General features: G+C 51.7%; 3 protein-coding genes across 3 annotated transcripts; 2 read left to right on the top strand and 1 right to left on the bottom strand.

Moving 5' to 3' along the window:
- Positions 1-507: 507 nt before the first annotated feature.
- On the top strand, positions 508-2,070 carry KD926_007497 (uncharacterized protein; the record flags this gene model as incomplete). Its single annotated transcript, XM_053100357.1, has 1 exon — positions 508-2,070. The coding sequence occupies one exon, from the start codon at positions 508-510 to the stop codon at positions 2,068-2,070; it is 1,563 nt and encodes a 520-aa protein (XP_052955938.1).
- A 768-nt stretch (positions 2,071-2,838) lies between these two features.
- Positions 2,839-5,389, bottom strand: KD926_007496 (F-box and WD domain protein; the record flags this gene model as incomplete). Its single annotated transcript, XM_053100356.1, has 2 exons — positions 2,839-5,072; positions 5,155-5,389. The coding sequence occupies 2 exons, from the start codon at positions 5,387-5,389 to the stop codon at positions 2,839-2,841; spliced, it is 2,469 nt and encodes an 822-aa protein (XP_052955937.1).
- Positions 5,390-7,767: 2,378 nt separating this feature from the next.
- KD926_007495 (Rho family guanine nucleotide exchange factor CDC24) lies at positions 7,768-11,092 on the top strand (the record flags this gene model as incomplete). The annotated part of the gene is made up of 4 exons (XM_053100355.1): positions 7,768-8,742; positions 8,847-9,095; positions 9,474-9,660; positions 9,726-11,092. 4 exons carry the CDS (start codon positions 7,768-7,770, stop codon positions 11,090-11,092), a joined length of 2,778 nt encoding a protein of 925 aa, XP_052955936.1.
- Between the last annotated feature and the right edge of the window lie 785 nt (positions 11,093-11,877).

Raw genomic sequence — 11,877 nt, 5'->3', positions numbered from 1 at the left:
CATGACAGAAGACGCGTTTTGGATTTTTGATTGACTTTTTTGAGCCTCCTTTCTCATCCCATCACCTTATCTTGGTCGATGTCGATGGATATACCATTCCCAGTACATACTAATGTTTTTTCTTCTTAAACGTCCTGTCTGTCTTTCTTTTCCTTGGGCGAATCATTTCTTTCTCTCGGTCCTACTATTTGAGTGTGCACATAGACAATTTTGGGGAGCCTTGTATTATACATAATTTACTCCCTTGCCTACGGGTGTCTCATAGCTTTTGGATGACTATCTATTCTTTGTTTTCTTGGGTTCTTGGTGACTCGGTCTCACGGCGCGCCTTCTCTCATCTACACGACAACTTGGGAAAGCACGATGGATTGCGGACAACCTTCCAAATGATGGACACCATTGCAATTCTGGTATCACCTCAATTCATCCGAAGCCTCTCTCTTCTATATATTATACATTTTCAATCTTTTCAATGTGGGTTTAACAGATTTCATCTGTTGTCTCAGTATGACGAACCAATGCCAACCTCGTGCCAAACGAAAGGCCGTCCCACCAGCACGGTCAATATTCCAGGAGCCTTCACAGTGCGTAAAAGAAGAATCATCTGAATCAAGCCACGAGAGCTCTATTTATGATGCCATTCGAACAAGCTCTTTGAACGATGTCAACGCCTGTGGTCCTAGTTCAATTGACGAGCCGAACACGTTGGACAGCAGGATGGCAGCGAACATCGCCATGCTTCTTCCTCTGACACCCGAACAGACTGCTCATAACCCGCCGTTGCATAGACAAGATTACAGTCAAAACCTGGAAGATAATTCTTGCAGACGCCATGCGTATTTGCTCTCCGACAGCTTTACTCCGAAACCACCGCCAACTAAACAGGCTCGACAGCGGGAAGTGAGCAGTCTCAACGATGTTTATCGCCGACCGACGACCCCAAAATGGTCAAAAGATCTATTTTCGCCTGCAAAGCCGGTTTTACCAAGATATCCCCCTCCGGTCAGGTCCCCGACACCTCCCGGCCTTCCATCGTTTGGCACCCAGGAGGCCATTGGCTACTCCGCCCAATTCCCTGTACAATCCTCTGCAGTTGATAGACAGCCTCAGCTGCATGATCGTTTCTACCGTAACCAAAATTCTCGTCGTCAGACTGCACAGGACACCGGTACTCTATCTTACGGGGAGCGATGGCGAAGGCGCCTTGGTTTCACCTCCATTCCTCCCTCCTCCCAGCCAAATCAACAAATATGTACCGTTGCAAGAGCGGCCGATGGTACTGCTGTCCTGGGACGGTTCCCGTACAGGCAAAGCGGACATGGCATGAATGCCGCAAGGCGGTTGGACGAGCATCCTTTCCATCGAAGGACTCTTACAACGGCTCAGTGCGATGGCATCAACGCGGAGGATAACACAATTCGTGAGGATGCACGATCAAATGTTGGCGTAGATAACCCGAACAAAAGGATTTCCGTGGCATCGAGTGCAGACTCGAGTACAGGGAATCATGAGCTTCAAAATGCACTATCGCGGCCGCGCAATGCTGTCCTTCGCCCGCCCCGAAGACCAATATCCATGAACACTTTCCGCAATGTCTCCAGGCGTGCATCACATCAAACTTGTGACGGCCAGTTGAACGCACCTGAAGCGCCCGGAGAGACCCCCGGAACAGGCTTGCAGGTTCATAGCAGAACCAGTGACTCTGCTGGATGTCTTCTCGCATCGACACAGGCGTCGATGATAAGTAGCGTGCAACAATTGGATGTTGGAGGGGAGGAAAAGCCCGTTACTTGGTTACAACAGGTGAAAACAAGCGCTTCTTGCTTTTCTTGTTGCCTGCGACTGGGCAACGAGTCTGATACCGTGACGGATTCTAACACATGCTCTCATGACACATATACTACAGCCAGAAGCCGAGTAATCGATGAGAGTACAACAGAGCAACCGCATAACCAAGTTGGTATGGGCTCAAAGCCTCAACAGTTCCTGCGATGGTGCGCAGATACATGGAAATCGCTTCGGGGTCTGGCTTTTCGCAACTTCCTTGTCACGGAACCTATGCTCGGTTAGGCTGGTCTTCCGGGGGATAATCAGCATCGCACACGCTGAGAGTGCTCTTGTTCGTTGTTGCCAGAGACTTGTTCTACGCGGGTGACTGTCCATTCAGTTTATCCCGGTGATATTGTTAAAAGTATTTTCTCCCACACTACAGCTCGCTCCCCCAAGTCCTTCTTCTCTCTTTTGTTATATTTTTCCCATCCAAAATCACTATCATTTCCAGCAATGAACGGAGTAGATGAACCGGGGAGTTCCAAATGAATAATACGTCTCTATATTGGCTAGGACCTGAACCTGAAACCAGTGAACTCCATTGCTCTTGATGCCACACTCGCTGGGAAGTAACAACCACAGAAAAGAAAATATGATAGGCGTTATAAATCAGCAGAAAAGACCAAATCCAACGCAGATTGATAAACAGATGAGTTTTCTTCGATGGGACGGAGTTTCCACATTTTCACAAATAAAGGACGCCATGATTTCATTTATAAATGCAAAAGGTAAGGAAGGGAAAGTGTTATCCATGAGAATAAGATGTATGTATTGAAGATCCTGGCTGAGGGAAGCCAGCGAAATAGTAGTGGTGGGTGGAAGAAGAAGGGGAGATAAAATATCTAGGTGGTTTACCAACACCTTGCATGCATTTCCACATGAGAAAAAGGTTCCAATTACAAATTTGAGGAGACAGACAGAGGGATAAGAAAGACGCAGTCGGAAGAATAGAAGCCTAGCAAGGAGGCGGAAAAAAGAAAAGAGAAAAGACAAATCCAGGGAATCAATTCATAAACCGCTGAAAAACTGGCACGCTTCGTTAAGTTCCAGATCGTCGCCTACAAAGTCCCACCCCACGATTCGAGGGTCGTGGCTGGAGCAGATGATCTTTCGGCAGTCGAATTGGAGTTTGTAGACGCGGGAGGTGGGCTGGGGGATGGGTTGCATCGGCCGAGGAGGGTGATTGTGAGGATGGAAGGGTGGAACAAATTGGTTGAAATGAGGCCCATGGGCCGGGTTTGGCATCGGTGGTGGCTGATGAGGAGGGCCACCTTGTGGGTGAGCGAGAGGATGGCCTCGCGGGTGACGGGTTCGAGTCGCTGAGCTGCCGTTCATCGAGGACGCTTCTTGCGCACAATCGGCCTGTTTGAGTTCTAACCCTACGACCCATTTCCCTTGACTGTCTTTCTTCCAGATGACAACGGTCTCGTCATACGAGCCCGAGACGATGCGGGCCCATTGACTTCCGCCTCCGCCTGGGGGGATTCGAGCCCCCAAGGCCTTGATGTCCCGAGGATCTCGCGATCCGGCGGTATTCTGGAGGTGACCTGACCGTCGCAACGCGCTGGGGCCGAGACCGACGGCCGCACTGGTGCGCTGGGCATCCCAGAATTCGTTGTCGACGGCTAACGCCTCGAGCCTCATCGTTTCTTCGGCGCCCGGGGGATCGCCAAACCCGGCCTGGACTGTACGGACGAGATTGCGGTGGCCTCGGAGACAAGCAACTTCTGCGCCAGAGATGTGATCGAAGATGCGGACCGTGTTGTCGTTGCTCCCGCTGATAATGCGTCGGCTGTCGGATTGCACGCATGCAATGCCTTTCTCGTGGCTGATGATCGTCTTTTCGCAGGCGCCAGTGCGGATGTTCCAGATCTTAATCAATCGGTCACCCGAGGCGGACACGATTTCATCTTCGTGGATCTGAATGGCGTTGACGGCGGCGCCGTGGCCTTCCATTGACATGAGAAGGGTGTACGGCGCCAGAGTCAGGTTGTGATTCCGAGCAATCTCCGCTTCGAGGACGGGTGATGGCATTTCGGCGGTGTCGACGATATATGAGGGATAGTTAACTCCGGAACCATGGCGAATAGTTGGATATTCCTGATCAGCCGGTGTCAGCTGGCGTCGGCTCCATACTTTGATCAGTTTGTCCTTGGAGCAGGTGACTAGATAGCGCGAGTCGTATCGCAGATTCAGGACGGAGTCATCGTGGGCATTGACGATCTGATGGATCTTCTCGCCCGTCGAAAATCGCCAGATGATGACACTCTTGTCGCTACTTCCGGAAATGATGATGTCCTCGGATGGACGAGGGTCGAACTGCAAACAGAGCACCGATTTCGAGTGGCCCAACAGGGGGGGATGGCATAGCCTTTTGGTGTCTAGATCCCATATCCGCACGCTTCTATCTCGACTGCCGCTCACTAGCCACTTGCCCCAAAATTGAATCGAATACACACACTCCTGGTGGCATTCATCCATGTGAGACGGATGTGGAAGCTGAAATGTGCTGTAGCAACCTTTGTTCCACCGCTCCTCCAACCGTCGACGTTGCGCGTATAGATGGATCCAGTTCAGTTTTACCGACCCGTTAGGCATCCTAAAGAAGAGAGAGGATGTCGGGGAAACCCTAGCTGGTATAGAAATCTGCCCGGCTGCCCTGATCGAGGTGGGGTCCGAGGAAAACCCGTGGCTGCTCCTGCAGTCTAGCAAAGCTTGCCTCCCGGAATCCGACCTGCTCCGCTGGTTTGAGGCATCGCTCATGAGATGATCCCCTTCGGGGTCAGCTTCCACGGGGGCGTGCCGTCCATTCGCCGGCGGAACTTCGTGGGCATCCAAAGATGCGTTTTCCCGCGAGTCCAACCAGCTTGGTGGTACCCGTTTTTTTTGCTTCGGTTCTCCGAGGTCCGCGTCTGCATATCTTGATCGAGATTTGCGACTTTGAGGGGATAGCAGTCCGGAGTTTTCCTCTTCAAACCTGCGCACGGCGTCGACGTCGACACGCCAGCCTTCTTGTATGTAGAGATCTCGCCACAGACGCGAATCGGCGATGCGGTTGCGCCAGGCGCGAGATGCCAACGAGGCGGTCGCTAACGTTTGCGGATCCAGGTAGGAGAATATCTCGGAGGTGATTTCGGGCGGAAGCTTGAGAACGGGGTCCATGTGCAGCAGAGGCGCGAGTCGGTCAACCAAGGCGGCTACGGTGGAGGTACTCATGGACTGTAGGAGGCTGTAGGCGAACTCTAAGGGAATGAAGGTCAGTGCCTGGGTTGGGGGGTACGGGATCGTGACACACGCGAACTGCGCCCAGCGGGAGCAACTCACCAGCTCTCTCCGCCTCACTCGTAGCAAGAAGCCAGTCCGGGAGATTCATCACATCGTTCGCAGGCGAGTTTAGAAGGAGATCTTTGTCCGCCTGGCTCCTGGTCTCATCGGAGTAGCCCTCGTCGAGCTTGAAGGGTGTGGGTAACGAGGGGGTAGCGAAAGACGTATCGTTGGCAGCGTGGAGCCGAAGGAGACGAGGGATGGTGGATTCGGGGGCGGGAGTCTCCCTCGCCATGAGTCTGGCGGAATTTTTTGGAATGGGCCAAGTCGACAGGAAAGATGGGAATCTGACTCGTTCGGTGGTCACAGGAAGAAGAGGGAATGAATCGCCCTGGCAGGTCAGTTGACAGTTGACAGTTGATGCTTGGGATGGCCGTTGCTTCTTCGGGTACTGCCGCCGAGCCGCCTGAAGCCACCCCGTTAAAGCGGCCTCCCGCCTAGGAAGTATAACAATTTCGATAGAGGACTCCGGACATCATCCAGACACACTCCTTGTTCATTTTACTGATTCCCATATAGCCCGTCTAGACTATCTAGATCATCTACAATGCTTTATACACAACTTGCGCGTTGGTCTACGAGGGACCATCGAGCTACTGCTGTCCGATCTGCGAGCCTGTCTTGATCGTATTGATTAACCATGATCCCCTGCTCCTCCTTTGAGTGTTTTACATGATGAAGGTGTCCTACATGACCTACTCCGTAGTGAGGTACTGAGGCAGATTATGTAGGGGCGAGTTGCCAACCTATTTGCTGATTGTATAGATGAAGTCTCTTTAATTTCAGATGAATCGCGTGTCTATGCACAGCGGATAACATTAACGATAACATGAAGTAACGACCCGACTCCTTCACTCTGGGCCTGGCTGGATGAGCGGACTGAACCTCTGCATGACATCTTCCGGTAGCTTCATCCCTCCAGGCTCCTTCTACTGTAGAAGGAACAGGTAAGGTATTGCTTTTGACGTAGTGACATGGGCGATTTACCACGGCATGGCTCGATTTAGATAAGTGGAGGTCGACAGCCAGGTGGAATGGCTTCAAAAACGATAGAATCGTTCGTCTCTTGATGGGCTTGTATAGCCACGCAACTGCCGTACCGGGCAGAGATCAACACGGTGCCACCAGGTGGCTATTTCCGCAGTTTGTGAGGTTTCGTGGATATTGTCATCCTCCCAGGTCATCATCGGCACTACGAGGCCTTAGCCCGGCACCAGAAGGGACTAGTCCGAACCTCAAACGCTTAATGTATGAGGAGTCGAAGGCCCCGAAGTATACGGAGTAACCCGAGTACTCAGTACGGTGTATACCGGGGACATCCTACACAGTAATGTTGTAGGAAGTAACTACTAGGGGTAATAATGACTCGGGAGATGTTCTTCTTCTTATCCAACGGAGAAAATAAGCACAGGGCTCACCAGCCATACCATCGGGGGGAAGAAAGAAGAAGAATCAGCATCGGCAGGGGAACCTCAGGCGCCTTACGGAATTCCTTCTCCTGCCCCCCTCCTCCCTTTTTCTGCTTCTCTTTCTTCCCTTCCCTTCTCCCTGCTTGTCTGTTTCATCATCTCTTATTTGTTGGTTTTGGGTACTGCTTGCTCTCTTTTTAATAGACCTTGCAACCGATTTAATCTCCCCCTCTACCTTCGGAGCGGATCTGCCCGATTTGAAGGCAATAATAGTTAGTTGGGATCAGAAAAAGGGTGTCGCCTCCTCTTCCATCACTGGGACCGTCCTATTTCTATTTCTATTTTGATCCCATCCCTCCATTCCCTCCATCTATAATCTGTCATCTAGTCCCTGCCCCCCCTACCCTGGACTGAACGCTTGCCTGGCTGCAGCGGTCGAACCCCACATTCACACCCTTTCTTCGATCTCCCAATCCCGGGGCTGGTCTAACGGACTACTTCCCAGCAAGGGTCGGAGAATTATTTTTTTGGGGGGGGGGTTTTATTATCATTATTATCATTATTGTATTTGGCAAGAAGGAAAAGTGCAATATTGATTGACCGTCCGGGTTTAAAAAAAGAAACAAGGACAGGGCGAGAAATTCACGGTCACTGGATCTTGACCTGCATATTTACTCACGCACCGTCGCTCTCTTCCTCTCTTTCTTCTGCTTTTTTATCTGCTTCTTTTGGGCTTCTGATTTTCTTTTTCTGCTTCTTTCGGATCGAGTTCTCGTTGTCGTGGGTTGTGGTTATTTTCCATTCCTTTCCTCCCCCCCTTTTTTTCTCGCTCGTTCGCGGACTGAACTTCTTCCCCCCTCCAAAGCCTCCTGACTCCTGAGAGAGTCGAGACACGGCAGAGACCAACTTGACTCAGCGTTCGGAGGGAGTTAACGTACCACTTTATCTCCACTCCCTTTCTTAGCTGCTCGCTTGCGCCATTCATCCCGCATCGGTCCACCGGCTCGCATTCAGTGATCCATGCTCGACATTATTCTTCTTCTTGTACAACTACGCCTGTCTGTCCTTTCCACCCTCCCGGTCTCTCCATCTGCTGCGCAGATTTGAGCCCCCCTCCGATTCCGAGACCCCTCCCTTCCTGTCGCCCCTCCCCTGAGATCCCGCCGTTGGTTCGTCTCGCAGCCCCAGTCGACGGACTGTCGAAATGGCCGAGACCGTGGTTGTAAATGGCGGTCCCATCGCCGAGGACAACATCATCAACCGCCGCGGCGGTGAGTCGATTTACCAGAGCTGCGTCAACCTCAAAAAGCGCCTGACGGAACTGCCCGAATTCGAAACGCACCTGCGGGAGATGGATGAAGCAGATGAAGCGCAAGCCAACACCGACCCCGTGGCCTCGCTATGGAACTGTCTGCGGGATGGATACCCTCTCCTGACCATCTACAATGCCTCCAGCCCCGAGGAGTACCTCGAAGTCGACCCCGCCAAGATCCCCGAGGCCAAACGTCCGAAAGCCGCCACCTTCAAATTCCTACAGGCCTCCTTGAAGGAGCTGGCCTTCCCTCAGCAGGACTGCTTCCTCATCACCGATCTCTATGGCGACAGTACGACTGGTTTTATCAAGGTCATTAAAATGGTCAACCGGGTCTTGGACATCTTGGAAATGCAGGGTCAGCTCAAGCGACGAGCCGACGACACCACCCTCGCGCCCGAAAAGGGGACTGTCAAATTGACTCGGCGAGAACACATTCTGAAGGAATTGCTAGAGACGGAGCGCGACTATGTCCACCACCTACAGAACTTGCAGGCGCTCAAAAAGGAATTGGAGGAAACGGGCGCTCTGACCGGTGATCTCAGCCACCAGATTTTCCTGAACCTGAACAACCTCCTTGATTTCGCCCAGCGATTTTTGATCCGCATCGAACAGCACTATGCGTTACCCGAGGAGAAGCAAAATTGGGGAGAGGTATTCATCCAGCATGAGGAAGCTTTCCGACAGTACGAGCCGTTTATCTCGAACCAGATGCGTTGCGACGAAGTTTGCCTGAGAGAATGGGACAAGATTCGGATTGCCCCGCGTTCCCTGGATTTGCAACAGATGGTGGCCCAGCCTGCAACGTTGAATGGTTTCTTCGTCAAGCCTTTCCAGCGACTCACCAAATACCCATTGATGCTTAGCGTGAGTTTCTTCCCCTTTCTCTGCACTGCTCCCCCGTCATGGGGACTACAGCACTAAATACCAAATTCCTTTCTCTCAAGGCGCATAATTAACCCTTCCAACAGGAACTCCGCAAACAGACAGAAAACCCAGACCTTCAAACCGATATAACCCGGGCCATCGATGCGATTCAAACGGTCCTCGATTGCGCGAACGATGCAATTGACAAAGAACACCTCGCCTCGGCATTCAAGGAACTCGATGAGCGAGTCGACGACTGGAAATCGCTGAAAATAGATTCCTTCGGCGATCTGCTACGATTTGGAACCTTCACGGTCTTAAAAGGCGACAACGGCAAGGATTCGGAAAGAGAGGTTTGTACCCTTTTAGTCACCCACTGCTATGAAGACTTTTGGCCCGCAAACGTCGTTTCCCCTGCACAACATGGCTTGCTTATGCGGTTGAACCTCGCCGATATGGACCCCCCTTTTCATGGCTCCTGTAGTTAAAGGGCTCCAGGAAACAAACGGAGTGCATTTTCCCCGTCGATCTCCATGGAAGCTCTTCCTATCGCCAAACTTGGCATTGCTACCCTACCCACAGCCCTTTGCCCCCAAACCTTACATACCCACACAGGGGGGGATCGAATATTTCCTCGTGCTCACGGCCCAAACAGAATCACCGCATGATCTTCTAAAAGAAAACAATCGCTAACCTAGTATGGGACGTGTTTCCCTGATTCTCGAGTCTAGTACCACATCTATCTTTTCGAGCGCATCCTTCTCTGCTGCAAGGATATCAACCCGAACAAACAAAAGACCAAACTGATGGTGAGCAAAGACAAGCCTTCCGCTACGGTCAAGGGAAAGCCACGTCTTCAGCTCAAAGGCCGCATTTACATGGCGAATGTGACCGATATCGTTTGCCTTCAAAAGCCGGGTATGGAAAGGACATGACACCTTCCCCATGCTGGTTTCCTGTTGCTGACTGACCTCGTTTTGTAGGCTCTTATCGCATTCAAATTTTCTGGAAGGGCGACCCTGGCGTGGTGGACAACTTTATCATTCGCTATCAGAACGAAGATACCATGCGCAAATGGTACAAGGATATTGATAACCAGCGGGCGATCCAAGCCGATCATCGCAGTGCTCGGAGTACCGGCACTTCTGAAACAGAATTTACATATATGAAGGGCATGGCAAACATGCCAAACCCCTACCAGCAGGAATACGATGCCGAACAGGAGGCCACCAAGGAAGCCGGCTTCTTTTCCGAATTCCCCATGAGTCGAAATGCCTCCAGCACAAGCTTGAGAACCCGGTCTGCCACAGGAGGAAGTGGGAGCTCTGGGCCACCGCTCTCCTCGGGTCGTCCGCCACGCTTCCCAATGCCCGACCCCAACCTGTCCGTGCATACTCAGTTCCCCGGCGGAGGCATGTCCCCTGCAGAACGAAACGCACCTTCCTACTTCTCGCCCGTCGCCGAGACGCCTTCAACGCGATCAAGTTCTCAGTCAACTGGTTTCTCCTACGGACGACAGACACCATCCGCCAACTGGACCGAAGAGTCAAACCGATACACGGCACCCGCCTTGTCTCGCGGAGTTTCCAGGGACGGCTCGAATTCATATTTCAACAACGCCCCGAACGGACGAACTGTGCAACGGCCCTCCTTGCCACCCATGTCCGGCCAAGCCTCGAACGGCATGGCCCAGCGCATGCGATCCGCCAGCAGTCCCGACATCCACGCCCACAATCCCGAAATGCGCCGATACATGGGGGCGCATACGATGCAGACCGTCGACAATGTACCGGTTCCACCCATTCCGGCACACATGGCCAGCATGAAGGCCCCCGTCAATCGAAGCCAGAACAATTCGCCCACCAACGGTAACATTCCAATTCGAAACGCCAACCATCTTTCCAACACGTCGCACCACGACTCACGGCATATGCCCGCGACTCAGTTCAACGAACCCCAGTACTCCGAATCTCGAGCCACCCCGTCGACGTCGGATCAACCGACATCACCCTTGAGCCACGAGCCTGACGAGGACCCTCTCATGCCTACACAGCTCAAAGCCAAGGTGAGCTTTGACGATAACTACGTGACGCTGGTGATCGCCAGCAACATCATGTTCCGCTCGCTCACGGACCGGGTGGACGCGAAGCTGGCTCGATTCACCAACCGGTCGATTGGCAATAAGTCGGTGCGTTTGCGTTATCGCGACGAGGACGGGGATTTCGTCACCATCGACAGCGACGAGGCAGTGCAGCTCGCATTCATGGAATGGCGCGAGCAGCATCGGGACGCGCTTTCTCGAGGCCAAGTCGGAGAAATCCAACTATATTGTCAAGCCGTGGAGAACTGAAATGTGAATGGGCACTATTGTCATCTAATTACCATCTGCGGGTTCTTCCGGTTCCATTTCCTTTTTCTTTTATTACTCTTCTTTTCTTTTCTTTTTTTTTTTTTTTCTTTCTTCTCTCATCTTCATCCTTCTTTTTCTCCCATCCCTTTGGTCACGCTCTCTCCGCAGGATGAAGAGATGGACAGGGAGAAGGGTTTCTCAAGGAAAGTCGCTGGCGTTGTCTCCAGGTGTTCGACAACTCATTTCCAACTGGATTGGCTTGAGACTGTTGGGGAATCATTGATCATATTCTCGGGAATAAACCGGAACAGAGGGAAATAAAAACTGGGATGGTACAGGGTTTTCTTTTTTTTTTCTTTTGCATCTTTCTATATTACCTTTTACCCCTTTTTTTTCTCTTGAGTTAGGAGCCGATAGTCAACCGATCTTCTCTTGCCATGGCCAGGGGAACGGCGACGATGATGGATGCGTCTGGAGTGTCATTTTTTGTCTTGTCTTGTTTAGGCTGCTGTTTTCCCCTACGTCCGAGGACCATGACTGCATGATGTATGTATACCGCTATTTTTTGATCGAGCCGATTCGATTGCGTTTCTATTTTTATTATCTGATTATTCTGTTCCCCCCGTTCGATACGAGAGTTGAGATGCCCGGAGTGAGCGAATGTTGGATACGTTTTTTTTTTTTTTTTTTCTTTTTTTTGCATTTGCCCGGCTGGGGATTGGCCTGGTCGGAGTTTGGATAGTTGGGTTCAGGAGAGACTGAGAGAAAATTGCATTGAAATTAGA

This window comes from Aspergillus affinis (genome assembly GCF_023601865.1).
Source record: "Aspergillus affinis strain CMG 70 chromosome Unknown NODE_44_length_242547_cov_84_751050, whole genome shotgun sequence".
Classification (NCBI taxonomy): domain Eukaryota; kingdom Fungi; phylum Ascomycota; class Eurotiomycetes; order Eurotiales; family Aspergillaceae; genus Aspergillus; species Aspergillus affinis.
This window is presented reverse-complemented; position numbering and strand designations above follow the sequence as displayed.